This window comes from Carya illinoinensis, chromosome 4 (assembly GCF_018687715.1).
Source record: "Carya illinoinensis cultivar Pawnee chromosome 4, C.illinoinensisPawnee_v1, whole genome shotgun sequence".
NCBI classification, from domain to species: Eukaryota; Viridiplantae; Streptophyta; class Magnoliopsida; order Fagales; family Juglandaceae; genus Carya; species Carya illinoinensis.
The window spans coordinates 13,888,522-13,904,310 of record NC_056755.1 but is presented as its reverse complement, the minus strand read 5'-3'; the positions used below and the strand labels follow the sequence as shown (position 1 = coordinate 13,904,310).

Sequence of the window (15,789 nt, the reverse complement as noted above, 5' to 3'; positions counted from 1 at the left end):
GTAATACATTGATACTAAATATTTATAGTTATAGACTTATAATGATTTAGTTATTATGAATTTATGATTAGTATAACTATATAATTGTATTAGTATTAGACTATTAGTAATTCAATTTGGCTATATTACATTAGTAATATTAGTTATGTTGAATCAGTTGGTTAGTATAACTATATTCTACATTATTAGTATTAATATAAATATTAGTATTAGTTATAACTATATAGCCTATATTAGAATTGAGTCTTAGACTATATAATAGACTAATAGTATTAGTACAACTATATAAATATATTGTATAGCTATTATTAGTTTTAATTATAGTGATTAGTATAACTATATAATAGTAGACTATTAGTATAACTATATATTAGTATTAGTTATACTGTTATGGTAATTTAGTATATTATAATTTATATATTATATTTATACTATAACTCTTATAATATATTAATATATACTAGTACTATATATTATATTTATATATCAAATAATATAATAATACATTCATACTAAATATATATAGTTATATTTCTAGTGATTTAGTTATTAACTTATCATGATTAGTATAACTATATAAATTATATAATAGTATATTAGTATTAATAGTAGACTATTAGTATAGGTCACTATAGCTATTATTGAAGTATTAGTTATAGCAATTTAGTATAACTATATTAGTATAAGTATAACTATAGTCTACTATTAATATTTTTTTATACCACATATAATTATATAATTAATTATATACAATTATTATATAAATATTTTTTTTTTTAATTTTCTATTTGGTCCGGTCCGGGGTGAAAAACCGACCGGGACCGGACCGAACCCTTTCGGTCCCTTAGAAATTGGACCGGACTGGACCGGTTCCAATTCGGTCCAGTCCGGTCCGATCCAAACAGAACCGGTCCGGTCGGTTTATCCGGTTCGGACCGTCTGATTCTCAACCCTATTGAGGATGATAGAACATATATACAAACCGAGGCAAGTCATATATACCACATGTGTTTAAGAAAAGTCTTGAAAAATCAATGTTGAAACAGGATGGCTAAAATTATTGAATGAGAGTAATGTTAGGTACAGTCATATAGTACATAAGTGTTATGTAATTTTTTGAAAAAAATAAAATTTATTATATTAAAAAAATATTTTTTTTCATATAAGTCTATATTAACTTTTTCTTAAAAGAATTATACAGCGTTTATATACTCTAAGATTATAAATATCAATTTTCAAAAAATAAACACGGTTGATTTTACCGTTCAAATGAGTGTGTTCGTAAACTTGTAAGTACAACCCTTACGTGATTTTTCCGTAACATTGAAATAGACATTTTACTGTACGAGTAAATTTTTTTTTTAACTTAAAGGAGGCGGTTTACCGTTAATTGTCATTTTCATGGTGATGTAAATACCACATAATTGATTTAAGATATTCTATGGAGGGTAATTTTCAGTCATTGCACTTCAGTCAAAAGTGCATATAAAGGTGTTATAAAAAAAAAAAAAAATGTAGAAAGAATGTACGCCCAAATGTTCTCTACTTAAATATTGGCTTTTATTTTACTATCTTCCTATTTTATAGTATCGTTTAATTCAGTTATTCCTAGCTCTTCAGCATGACTCGAAGGGTGCTGACCCACACAAAAATGTTATGCGTAATTAATTCACGTATTCCTAGCTTATTAAATAACTAGAAATAAGCTATTTGACTTTTATTCATAGTAAGATAACCCTATCTTCCTTTAAAGGATAGAGAATGAATTTCCTCTTTTGAAGGTTGGAGGATGATTATTGTTTAAGATAGATCGAGATGGGCATATCTATTTTTATAAAGTCTCATGTCTCAAAATATTTTGTCAATAATAAATATATAGAAGTTAATATAATATCCGTCACAAAAAAATTTATGTGTAGAAAAGTCTCTTATAGATAAATAGTATAGCTTATAATCTAGATATTTTATTATATTTATCAGTTACAAATATAACTTTGAGTTTCATGAATAAAATAAAATCTATTTTCTATAAAAAATGATATTAATTATCTAAATTTTTTTAAAGAATTATGCTTCGTACCGTTTTAAAATTTATAAATCTCAACGAGTCGACACACTGTATTTAAAAAATATGGCAAAAAAAAAGAAAAACACAAACACAAAGAAAACGAAGTAAAATCCGTCATTCACCGGCCACCACATCCCACGGCCTAAGGCCCTAAACCCCACCATAAATTGTCCTCCTTGTTCGAGTCACGAAAGACACGACTAGCTAGCACTGACACCGGCTGGCCACCTTATCACAATTGAATATTTTTGTCTCTTGCCAAAATCTTTCACCAATACTTCGACGATGCTGTCCTTGGACGACCATTAAGTACCATCATGTACAGCCAACCACCGGCTATTGCAATAACTCTGGTCCAAATTGTTTAAATATACTCATAACGAATTATTTGTAATTAAAATGATTATATATAATAAACATATATTTATTTTAATAAAAAATAAATAATTATTTTTACAATATCTACGATATCTCATCATTGACAAAGAGACTAGAGATGATGGTGGCATGGCCAGACAAGCCACCATGATAAAGAGAAGACCAATCATGTGAGGTTAGGTTCAATAGATATACGATCGAGTTAGATCTAAAAATTTCAAATAGAGTCGACGGCCTACAACACATGCGTGGTATGGTTAACGTGATAAATACTGACATGATTGCCGCATCAATCATTGGCTTATCATATGCTACGTACGTAAGTGGTGCTATATTCATATTATACTCGTGATTTTTCAAACATAAGCTTTATTTTGAGATTTTTCAAAGATCTGGATCCTACTCACACTGCAAGAAATATGAGTTTTTTTTGCATGTGTTTTATTTTTTCAAGATTTATGTCCATGGCAAATACTTTTCTTATGACACAAAAATTATCTAGAAAAAAATTCTCTCTCTCTAAGATCAAGTTCGACGAGGAAGAATTTGTAAGAAAAGCATTTGTTGTTGCAGCAACACGAAGTTGCTGTAAATAAATCGCCCAGGTTTAAATTTTGAACATGACTTATGTATTTTTGCAACGAGGAATTATGAGATATTACTGCGAAAAGTAATCGCTGCAAATAGTTTTAAATACTAAAACTTATTTTTCTCCCTTATTTCTCCAGCCTGATTCTCACTCTCTCTTTTTCAATTCTCTCTCAGTTTCTCTCTTCACAGCATAACGCCACCAGCCACGCCGCCCTTGCCGATAAGCTTCTCTCCCTTTGATGACCTAGCTTCGATGGCTTCCCTCCTAGGACCTCCCTTCTTTCCCCTCTCGGAATATTCACTCTTTCTCTCCTTGTTTCTCCCTTTTATTTTTTGTTCCCTCTTATTTCTTCTCTCCCCTGCAGCAATACACAACTTAAAATAAAAGGAGAACGGTAGTGAGGGATAAGCTTCTCTCGATGCCTCTAATTCATCGGATGCAGGGAAATAAGCTTGCCAAGGTATCCCCAAAACTTTAAATCCCCCTCTTGTATTCTGATTTTCTAGATCATGGTTTTAGATATGTAATTATTTCTCAATTTTAGTAATGAAAATATACCCAAGTTAGCTAATTAAAAAAAAAAAAAAAAAAAGAAGAAGCCACCATCTTGATAGAAATGGTTTTGGTGATTCAATTAGTTCGGTACCACATACTTTACATATTTTAAAATTATTTTTTTTATTAGTTTTTTATTTTATTCTTGTTAAACTAATTGAATTGTTATTCTTATAATTCATATATCACATACTTGTTATAGGACAAATAAAAAAAATTAAAATAGCTGTGGTTTGTGGTGTATAAGGATGATAAGTAGAATTAATATTCTTTCTCAAAAGCTAGTTTTGACATTTAGAATATTTGAAAATATTTATAAATAGTAATGAAATATTTTATGAATAATAGTGAAATAGTTTGACTCAAGATCTTTTATTGAGTTTTGAAAAATGTTAAAAAAATTAACTAAATATTATAAAATTAAAAAATTATTTGAATATAAGTGAAAATGTTAAAAATTAAAAATTAAAAAATATTTTTATATTTAAATGATATTTTAGAAGAAAATATTTAAAAATATCTGAGAATAACTTCAAAATTAGACCTAAGTGTAACCTTTAATTTTATTTTATTTACAAGATATTAATTTCTTGGTTATAAGTGAGAGCTTATAAATAAGTGAAGGTTTATAAATAATCGCACTAATAGCTGGTGTAATCATGAGCATTATTAATAAATCATAAATGCTGTAGTGTACACTTTATATATGGTGGTTCGTATGTCACTATTACTAACTTGGGACAAGAGCTTGTCATATCTTTTAAGAGAAATTTTATTTGTAAATGGAAAATACTAAATCGTCCTTGAAAAAAATTTATAAATTGTATCAATTATTGATAAGTTAAAAATTATGAAATTTTAAATTTTAAATTTAAATTTTAAAGTTAAATTAATAAAATGAGTATTGTAAACAAAAATATAAGTAAAATTATAAGTATATATAATACTATTATTTATAAATTGATGTGTAAAACATATCTTTCGTACTGTTGATATGGTAAAATTTAATTTATAAAAAATTTAAAATTTAAATATGCTATAAATTAAATCTTATTATATTAATTATATAAAGAGTATATAATGAATCGTGGGAAGTTTAGTAAGTTGACATGAAATGAATTGATACGAAAATTAAAAGTTAAATAAAATATTATTAGAATGTTATTTTTTAATATTATTATTATTTTTAAATTTAAAAAGATTGAATTATTTATTATATTTTATATAAAAAATTAAAAAAATTGTAATAATTATATAAAATAAATTAAAATGAATTAAAAGGATTTTTGTACCCTAACGGGCCATTCATCTTTTAAAACATGAACAATTTAAACCAAATTTACAGCACTCGACCATTACATTTATTAACTGTGTTATTCATCATCTCCATACGATATATACTCTATATCACATTTTTTTTAAAAAATTTTGTTTGATTTTATTATTCGTAAATTAATTGGATTCATTATTTATATATAATATATTTAATAAGAAAATAAAAAAAATAAAAAAATATACGAGAATAAGGAATAAAATTTTTGTAATATAAGTCCAAAAAAAGACAAAAAACGTGGACTAGGGAAAGCAATCTCCATCATCGGTACATTACATGTCGTCAAAAACCCATTTCGTCTTGTTCCTTCACTATAATTTATTTTTGGAGATATATAGATAGAGGTACAGGCCTTATCTTCGTACTGCTCTGCTTCCTTGCAACTTGCAAGACTAACCCAAACTGCCAATGGAATATCTTTCTTTAATTGAATTTTTTCTCCATTTCTTCCCAACTCTCTGCTGCACACAGGAATAAAGAGAGAGAGAAAGAGAGAATCGTTTTGAGTTTTCCACCGATTAAATTAAAGAAACTGCAAAGGTTTCTCCAAATCCTCATTAGGCTAAGGCGCTGTTAATCTTCTGATGATGACAAGTTACAAGTTCTGATTGTGAGTGGCTGGCTAATGAACTATAGTGGTTTTGCTCATCTAATCGCTGTAGAATCTGGTTTTCTTCTTTGAAATTAACTAATTACCTTTTTTTTTTTTGGTTTTTTTGGAGTTCATTTTAGTTTCAGAAAGTAGAGGATGTATCACTGCGTTCCGGACTTCGAAATGGACGACGATTACTCACTCCCCTCTTCTTCTGGCGCTGCTCGTCCCAGAAAATCGTCCTTGTAAGTGGCTTTCTTTCTTTCCTTCTTCTTCAATTTTCTTTTTGTATAAATTTCGATTATATCAGAATTTCTTGAACGGTTTTGACGGAGAATGAGAATTCAGGCCTGAGGACGAGATCATGGAGCTGTTGTGGCAAAACGGCCAGGTGGTGATGCATAGCCAGAACCAGAGGTCTATGAGAAGATCTCCACCTTCCAAATACGACAACGCTGTGTGTCCCGCAGATCAATCGGCGAACAGGGAGATCCGATCCTCACAAGAGGAACAAGAATCGGCCGCACACCAGCAGCAGCACTTCTTTATGCAAGAAGACGAAATGGCCTCGTGGCTTCACTACCCTCTTGTCGATGACGACCCTGCTTTGGACCACAATTTCTGCGCCGACCTTCTCTATCCTACGCCTAATCAAAGTAACAATATCACCAATACCAACGCTAATCCTGTATTCCGTACGAACGGCGTCACTGAACTCCGTCAGAAGGTGACGGGAGGGGTGGGGACCTCGAGGCCACCGATACCGCCGGGCCGGAGGACGGACCTGGCGGACTCTAATGTCCAGAACTTCGTGCACTTCTCGAGGCCCAAGGGGAAGCTTGCTGCAGGAGTCGATAAAACGCGGCCGCTGAGTTCGAAGAGCATGGCGGTGGTGAGGGAATCGACTGTGGTGGACTCGAGTGAGACGCCGGTGGTGGGACCAGAATCTTGGACGAGAAGCGCAGCGGAGGCGTCGGACTTCGGTAATAGAGGCTGCCCGACCATGAGCTGTGATGCAGTGGCTGGCACGTCGTCTGCGGGAGCAGGTGGGAAGGAGATGATGTCGTGTGAGGTTACTTTGACATCATCATCCGGCTGTTCCAGCGGCAGCGCCAGCGCCGAGCCGGCTAGAAAGCCGCCGGTTGAGTACAACCGCAAGCGTAAAGGAATAGAAGCCGAGGACGCCGACTGCCATTGTGAGGTCAGTTCAGTCACTACATCCCCTCTCTTTTTCTGTGTACCTGTGGATTGGGCTCGACTATCGTGCGCCGGAGTGACGTCAGTTAACGTAGACGTACACTCTCTTATTTCAAGGGATACTACGTTCGGTGCATGTTAGAGACTGGCCGTGAAAGCGGTCTCGTTTCTCTTGTAGTTTTTTTAGTACGCGTGGCGGCGGTGGGATGAGTATGTGTCGCCACGAGTGAGTTGAAGTACCAGAGTTTTATGCTTTTTATGGGGGGAAAAATAGTGAACGATGATTGGTGTGAGATGTAGGCTGCGGTGGCTCCTAACTGCAGGGTGTCAAAATTCGAGAATGATTATATCAAAATTCGAAAATGATTAAAATATTTTGGCATTGACTGCGTGTATCTCGGGACTGGTTTCTCGGCGCATTACCTGATTAGGCATTTAGAAATGGTTTGTCGTTGGAGTCAATCCAGACCAAGATTTTGGTTCGGTTTGTAGGCGAGACTTTTGAGGTTAGAATTTGGAAATTTAGGATGAAAGTTATATTTTAATATTATTATTGTTTTAGGATTTAAAAAAGTTAAATTAAAATTTAAAAAAATTAAATTATTTATTTTATTTTATATGAAAATTTGAAAAAATTGTAATGATTAGATGAAAATTTTGAGTTGAAGACGAGTACTACAAGAGAAACGGACTTTTATGATCAAAATTTAGTGACCAAAAGGATTATTTTCTACGGAATAATCCGTTTTTATCATTAAATTTTGATCACAAAAATCTGCTTCTTTTATAATGAAGAATTCTTATTAATAATGGTTTGGAAAATGTTAGGCTGGCCAAACTTCATGCATTTATTAGGTCACATGTCGCAACTTTTATCTCATCATGTATATGCTGAAAAAAAGAGAGAACAAAAAGAAACTCATCATGTACATCGCCGCCACGTATGTCTGAATTGTGAACACACAGTGGAGGCCAGCAGTACTAATGGGTGGCACCCTTAAATGTGATGGTGCTGATTGCCGAGTAAATGCATATGCAATCTGTCATTTTAAATACTTCTGTTCAAGTGTTGGGTCGCTTAGGTGAATGAACCTTGACACAAAAAAACGGAGTAAAAGTAAGTTATATACTGTTCATGCATGTCACCCCCAACCATTTTCGTAAGTGTATTGGTGTGAAATCCATTTCAGTAGTGTTGGAGTGTAGGATTTGAAGTTTCATTGTGGCTGGTTGGAATGATATTGACACTTATCATTCTCTTCGTTTCTGTGCAGTATAGAATCCTGGAAGGTTATAGTTCATGGTCCAAATGGACCACTGCTTTATATTTCTGTTTTGAAATTATGATTTCAGTATGGGAGTCTTCATTCCCAAATTAATGGTCCAGTTTGGACCACTGCTTTTTATACGAGTTTCTTTGTTTCATTTCTTTCCATCTATCATCAGCCGACAATTTCTATAATCATAATTAACATTAAAGTAAAGAAAACAACTCTTAATCATAAGGTAGGGCACTCCATCAGGTTTGCTACAAAGAAGAACTGAGACCAAGGCAGAACCAGAAATTCGTCTTTGGGACCGAATTAATATGGCGATTATATGGTTGTTGGGAAGAAATATACATTACAAATGGAATAAAATATCATACTGATTAAACGCTGACAAAAGATGATCTTTATCAAACTTGATAATTAGTAACGTACTAATGTTAAATACTTCAATAGGAACATAAAATGCATTATATTATTTTTATGGAGGAGAAAACTAAGTGATTTAAGTGTTTAGGGGAGGATATAAGAATAGCAAATGTTCTTTTTTTTTTCCCTTCTCTAAATCTATATATATGTATGTATGTATCTTCTTTTTTAGATTTTGGAGGTCAAATTTTTGGATTAAAAAAGGAGATATTCCTTTTTCTTTCAGATTTTTGTGGAAACATAAGGCTTTTAGATGTCGTCAGAAGAGTTCATCATAGTTTTAATGAAGGTCAAGAGTTTTTTTTCCCTTTTTTTTTTTTTTTTTTTTTTTTTTTTGGGGGGGGGGGGGGGGGGGCGGGAATTTTTTCCCAATTTTTATTTTTAGCTAAAGGAGATTTTTGTGGGCTTGGGGGAGGGGTCTTGACCCTACAAGCCTCAATGAAGGTAATGAAAAATTGAGATACCTTGTCAGTTATTTGTTGTTTGTGCATGCTGTTTGTTTGATAACTTAAACTAGAGCATAAATGGCTTTGGGACTTGGCTAGGTTGACTTGTCATGCTATAATAACCTAACAATATTTAGGTAATTAGGTCTGTTTGTTTAAGGGTTGACATTTTGGATCTGCTTGCTGGTCATCCCCCTAGATCCAGTCTAAAATGGTGTATTTGTACATCAAATGCTAGAACCTGAAAGAAATGGGAACAAGCTCAGTGCCTGGACTTAACAATCGAGCAAGAATTTATTCCATTCATGCAGTAGGAATTAAGCATGGGGCCTTAATAATGAGCATTTGCTATACATCTCCATCAATTATTTGTACTTGTTATAAGCAACATATTTTCTGGCCAGAAGCTGAACAATGTGGGAGCTAGAGGAAAGCTTTTAAATAGGCAATCAAGTGCACTACCTATTTGGTGCTGTTAGCTTCAGGAAAATCAAATTGTGATACTGCCCAAGGGTTCTTTTAGAAGAGGTGTCAGACCAAATTAAGCCATATTTGAAAATACGGGGTGTATTTTAGGTTAATCATTGTGCATTTCATGTTTTAAAAGAACCCGGTAACTTCTTTTTCTAGTAAATGTTTTCTGATTAAATGATCTTGTACCTTCTTTTTTATTTCTTTAATCATCCTGGTTGACTTTATATATGCTGATTGTGAAAGGACGTTGAGTTTGAGTCTGCGGCTGCGAATAAACAGGTTCATGGATCCACATCTACAAAGAGATCTCGTGCCGCTGAGGTCCACAACCTTTCTGAGAGGGTCTGTAGTTTCCTATCATAATAGCATCTTTGACAAAATATCCCAATTTCAAATGGTGAAGAATTGCATTCATGTGCAGAGACGTCGAGATAGGATAAATGAGAAGATGAAGGCTTTGCAAGAGCTCATACCTCGTTGCAACAAGGTCATTACACATATTTCAGGATTTTTTACCTAATATTGAGATACTGCCTCCTTTTTTTTATACATTATGCTTATATGGTATTGACTTGTTATATATTTGTTTTCTTTCTAAATTTCAGTCGGACAAAGCTTCAATGTTGGATGAGGCAATTGAGTACTTGAAATCACTTCAGTTGCAAGTACAGGTATATTATTCTTATCTTGATTCCTACACATAAATGTTTCCCTAGATGGTCTAAGTGCCTTGGTGGTCATACTTTTTTTTGCAAACTTGTTAAAGTATATGCCTTTATTTTGATTATGTGACTTCATTTTTGTTAGTGTGATAATACTGTCATTTGGATAATAGTGCCATAATAGGTGTGCATCCTTTTCTTTTTTCTTTTTATTGATATGATAAAGTATTACCAACATGATGAGGCATAAATGTGCAACCTCTTCCTTCCGTCTCTATGCTTACATGAATTTTTTTCCGAGGGAATGTTCCTGTGCTCCCCTGACTTGAGTTGGCTTTGTTGAAGTCATCCTATTCGGAACTAGGCTTCAAAGAACTCAATTTGTCCAAAATGACTTGAGTTGGCAGTTGTTGTAACCTTAACCTTGACATAAGTCTCTTTAGTTTGTTGAAGATTAAGATACTTGTACCGTAGGTCATTTAGTGTTCGTAGGAAGAAGGAAATTGTGGAGCAATGATTTATTATCCACTTATCTAAGAAACTCTTTAAAAGAACGATGTGATTTTACTACATTCGTTTTTTATACTTGCACCCAATATGCGTTTGTTTGTTCTTGGTGCTTTGTCTTTGCTTTTTTTGAAGAAAAAAGGGAAAGGGGAAGAGAGGAGAGAAAAAGGGAAAGGAAAGAGAAGAAGGGGGGGGGGAGGTGGCTGTTGTTGTGAATACTCAATATTATATGAAATGGTTAGATCTTATACGCCACTACTTGTGTGCAGACAAAACATTGTTATTTTTTTTTCCCTTGGCTCAAAACTTTGTAAAGTTAGAACTTAAGAACTCCTGTATGAGTTCATACACTGTTACCAACTGACTATATCCCGATGATTTTGATCCATGAATCTTCATTAGTCAATATGAGATTCTTTTTTATATTTGGTCCTTCTCTAGTTGATTCTGTCTTCCAAATTCCTTTTTTTTTTTTTTTTTTCCCAGATAATTTACATATTTATGTATGCTTTTTAGTTTCAACTGTTGAACCAAACTCCCAAGTGCACCAGAATAAGTTTAGCAACAAGATTTTTATTAATAATAAACAATTGGAAAGAGAGAATTTATTAATTAGGTATCATTTCTAAGTTAGCAGGAGTCGTGGATCTTTCATCAAATTTTGATCCCTCCTAACAGTAAACTTGAGCCTTCCCCCTCACAATTTCCTCCAAAGTAAGATATATGGAGGTAAACATATTGCTCCAGTAGTTTTGACAGTTAAATGTTACGGATCAAAATTGTGCTTTTACCTACTTTTGGGCTGGGGAAGAACGGGTAGAGAATTGGAGTTTCTGAACATTAAATCTGTCATCTTCCACCTTTGAAAGTTGACTTGAATTTAAATTTTAAATATCCTCTGCATGAAGCTTGCTTTTTATAGCTTTGCTTATGTAGAAATGGCTTGGTTCATTCTCCATACCTTGCAATTATAGAAGTCCTTCGATATAAACATGTGTTTCCAGTACTTTGTTTTATTTCATGTTCTTTCATATGTGCAGTATTCCTTACAAAGATTGTATTCATCATATGCAGATGATGTCCATGGGTTGTGGCATGGTCCCCATGATGTTTCCTGGTGTCCAGCAGTATATGCCAGCAATGGGGATGGGAATTGGAATGGGCATGGGCATGGATATGGGCCGGTCTATGATACCGTTTCCCAATATGTTAGCTGGTTCAGCGTTGCAAACATCAGCAGCAGCAGCTCATCTGGGACCACGATACCCAATACCAGCTTTTCATATGCCACCTGTTCCTGCACCCGATCCATCCAGAATTCAAGCAACCAACCGGCCACAACAAATGCTACACTCAATTGGCACACAGCACACAAGCCAGCCCCGGTTCCCAAATTTTGTTGATCCTTATCAGCAGTACGTTGCTACCCATCAGATGCAATTATCAAGACCACAGGTATTTTAGCCACCTAATTTTACCTCTTCATTAGAGCTTGTATATTTTTATGACACTTCCTTGCCAACTTTGTATATTATACAAAATCACTTCCAGGGTTCTGTTCTCCAAAACACTGTAGGTCTACACAATCTGATTCAATGTTAGCATTCCCACCCTGTTATCGTTCAGGCTTTTGAGTTTCTCTTGCTTTTTGTTCTTTTAAGGATATTGGTTATTTTACCAAAATAGAGAAGAAACTGAACCCATTTGTAGCTTACCACTTGGTATTGTTAGAACTTGATATCATTAACGTCCATTCATTTTGCAGAATCAAGCACTGGCCCAGCCAAGCACTAGCAAGCCAAACACCATTAAGGGGCCTGAAATTCCTGACAATCACCAATCAGGTAGGTTGGTTACATAAAAGAATGGTTGATTTTGTAATCAGGGCAAAGCAAAAAGGTAAAAATACAGGGTCATAGAGTCTATGCTACTTTTTACTCGTGATCTGGCTTTCACTGTCATAAATTTATTAAAGGAAATATAATTTATGTAACTATATATATATTTTTTTATCCCAACTAAGTACTGAGTTTAATTAAGTTAACATACCTTTAGTAATTATACAAAAAATAGAAACTTTGAAAGAGTGTCAGTGTCAGCAAGTTATCTCCAAAATTTTTGTTGAACACCTTGATCTTCTCTCCACTTACACTCTTCTAATTATATGGTACCCCAGAAATATGTTACACTCCTTTTAACTTCCATAGGAAAATTAAAAGACTACTAATTTAAATAAAAATTAATAACTTAATTAGATAATATTCTTCATTCAATAATTCAAATTAAAAAAGTATCAATTATATTAAATGTGAATATCTCATTTAATAAGTTGAACTTAATAACATATTTATTTAATCTTCATTTAATGATGAGTGGAGGATATGGTTTCATAAGAGCAAAGCTCCTTATATATTTTGAAAATTCCATAGCAAGCCCATAGATAGGTTAGGTAGGCGATCTTAGGTACACATACAGCTTTGTGATCCTCATATGCTTTGAGAATGAGTAAGAACAAAAATCTTGAGTAATGTAGCAACTGCATTTTCGGGTAAAATGGAATACACGTTTATTTTCCTATATCTTCAAGAAAGCCATTAGGTAGTCTTGAATTACGTCAGTCATGAACTATATGATTCAAGTTAATAGTCATGATTGAATTCAATGAACAACAAGAATGATTCAATCCAAGTAATTATCCCCATCCAACCAGAGATATCATCTTGAAAAATTATTTGTACAAGTCCAAAATGTGAAACTGATTTGAAAAAAAAGTAGTCTCGCGTTTGTCAAAGGGTTTCCATGTCCTAGACTTGTATCTAGCATCAACAATGATTTCTTTTATTTTACATTTTGTCATTCTTATTCACACTAATTATATGGCATGTTCAAGCGACTGTCACGAAAGTGGTCGATAGAAGTGACTGTGACATGGAGATTGTATGATGTAGAAGAAAATAAAGAGTACAATTTGTTGTATTATCAAGACTCTTATTGGATTGAGAAATGATAGTTGGTGTGTAAGTGCTACACAATCACTCTGAAAAAAGTGAATAAATATAGCATTATTCTATTTCTTTTGACTTCTTCCTTAGGGACATGATACATCAATATATAGCGAGGATCCCTGGCTGGCTGAGAATGGATGCACACAAGGTGTAGTTGATGCCAGCTACTCTCTGAATGGTAATGCCTTGCCTTGTTGCATGTATCTCTCTACTCAAATCAAAAGGTGGATGGCATGGATGGAACTGTGTAATACCACTAATGATGGCATCCTTTTGTGGATTACAGGTCGGAAGTTTTGGCTTGATGGATTACAGGACTCTTCCCTGCTAACTTTTTTCAGCATACGAGTGAAGACTCCTTTCCGAGAGAAGATTTCCCAGATGGTTAATACAATCATACAAATATATGTATGGCTCCTAACATGTAATGTAATTATCTATACCCACCTGTAAATTTATGATTTTGCTGCCTTTTTCTCATCTCTTTCATTGTTTCCCTCCCTAATATGAAAAACTCTTAAATGTTAATTTATTTAAGATATTTGTATGATAATTTATTTATATTTGGTTAAAAAATCTATCTGTCTCATCAAGCATGTCATTTTCTTCTTCCACTTGCAAATGTTGCATACACAGGACCATTGAAGGAAAGCAAAAAGTTGTCATACGCAACAATTCCATGGACTATGTTGATGCTAGTTTCCTTTTATTTTATTTTTTTATTATTTATGAGTTAATAACCCATTAAATTAATGAGATCTTGAGCTTTATCTGAATTTAGGATTGGCTTCATAGCATAAAATATCTTGTCCAATATTTGTGGTGCTATTTCCTTATAGAGGATAAGGTCGGATTCTCAAATAAATACTTTTGAGTAATGTTATATATATTTATATATATTTTTAGTATGTGTAAGTTTTGTTAACTTATATTTAAAAAAGTGAGATTTATTTTTTAAAAATATTTAAATATATTAAAAAAATATGAAAAGAAAAATTAAAAAAAAAAACTGTGCCTAGCTGTCATTACTAGCACCGCTTAAATATAAATACCAATCTTAATAATTCGAAATAAAAATGTAGTGGAAAGTGCATTTAAACCACGTTGAAAGCAGGTGGCAGTGCATAAAGGCTCGTCGTTGAGCTGTATTGATTTGCTTGAACGCGTCTCTCACCTTTGGAACTGACAGAAATGTCACCTTCTCTTTTGGCTGCAGACATCCTCTGTTTTTCTGCAAATTTTAGTAATATTATGATCATTTTTATCATGAAAAATATTTATTTTTCACCTTATTTTGAGTATTATTATATCCGATAATTAAGTTGTATTAATATGTGATTAAAAATAACAAAATAATTTATTTTAAAGAGTAACCTTTATCTTTCACGTTAAAATTGCTTGACTTCAAAAATAGGCAGATTTCGGATTGATTCCGTTCACCGTACATGGTGTAATCAGATTGTCGCATACACACGCATAAGGCTGCAAACGAGATCTTCACAGACTCAGATAAAACAGGGAGATAGAGAAAGAGTCTGGTGGTTCCACAAGTTCCTTAAATTCAAAAAAAAAAAAAAAAAAAGTCTTATAAAAAAATAATTTTTTTTTTTTTTTTTTTTTTTATAATTGTAATAATACATATAGTTATGAAGTACGAAAACACTGTATAGTTATTTTGAAAAAGAAAATCTATTATTAATTTTTTTTTTTTTTATTCATGTAAATCTTATATTTATTTATTTTTTTAAAAGTAATTGCGCGACACTTACACTATTACAATTACAATTATAATTTTTCTTTTTTAAAAGGAGTGTTCATCTTATAAATGCAAATATCATTTCTATGAATCGTAGCATTATCATCATTTGACATACTCTTGTTTATATGGTAATGTTGCTTTTAGCAAACAAGAGAACTCCATCAAGTCTTGAAGCCCACACAGAGACAAAGTGATAACTGGAGTCAGAAAATATTTTGCTGATCCCAGCTAGATGCTATAAGTTTACACAATTTTGCTCCAATTTGCATATATTTGTAACATAAAACATTAAAGACTACGTATAATGTTGCGTTAAACTAAGTTTTTTATTTTTTATGAATAGTAATAAGTTAAATAGATAAAATGAGTTATGTGAGATCCACTAAAATGAGTTTAAATGTGTTGAATGTTAAAATGAATTTAGTACTATTTATAAAAAATTAAAAAAAGTTGTAAATCCCATGAATAAAGATGTGTCGAGTTAAAAAAAGTTGTGAGTCTCATATGTAAGGAGGTTTTGAGTT

General features: G+C 32.7%; 1 protein-coding gene across 5 annotated transcripts; it reads left to right on the top strand.

Moving 5' to 3' along the window:
- The first annotated feature begins 5,252 nt into the window (after nt 1-5,252).
- LOC122307409 (transcription factor PIF1-like) lies at nt 5,253-14,095 on the top strand. Of its 5 annotated transcripts, none has more exons than XM_043120302.1 (10): nt 5,253-5,536; nt 5,659-5,763; nt 5,867-6,719; nt 9,612-9,674; nt 9,754-9,819; nt 9,932-10,003; nt 11,576-11,956; nt 12,267-12,345; nt 13,594-13,684; nt 13,793-14,095. In XM_043120302.1, exons 2-9 carry the CDS (start codon nt 5,675-5,677, stop codon nt 13,599-13,601), a joined length of 1,611 nt encoding a protein of 536 aa, XP_042976236.1. In that variant the 5' UTR covers nt 5,253-5,536; nt 5,659-5,674; the 3' UTR covers nt 13,602-13,684; nt 13,793-14,095. The 5 variants fall into 5 exon arrangements, with proteins under 5 accessions (XP_042976236.1, XP_042976233.1, XP_042976234.1 ...); XM_043120299.1 differs by having other exon boundaries at nt 5,254-5,536; nt 9,576-9,674; XM_043120300.1 differs by having other exon boundaries at nt 5,254-5,536; nt 5,649-5,763; nt 9,576-9,674.
- The last annotated feature ends 1,694 nt before the right edge of the window (nt 14,096-15,789 follow it).

What these genes read in the sequence shown, in the direction of transcription:
- LOC122307409 (XM_043120299.1), top strand. Translation starts at nt 5,675, where the DNA reads ATGTATCACTGCGTTCCGGACTTCGAAATGGACGACGATTACTCACTC. An exon ending in CGTCCCAGAAAATCGTCCTT is followed by an intron (nt 5,764 to 5,866) that starts GTAAGTGGCTTT and finishes ATGAGAATTCAG; the next exon opens with GCCTGAGGACGAGATCATGG. An exon ending in ACGCCGACTGCCATTGTGAG is followed by an intron (nt 6,720 to 9,575) that starts GTCAGTTCAGTC and finishes TGATTGTGAAAG; the next exon opens with GACGTTGAGTTTGAGTCTGC.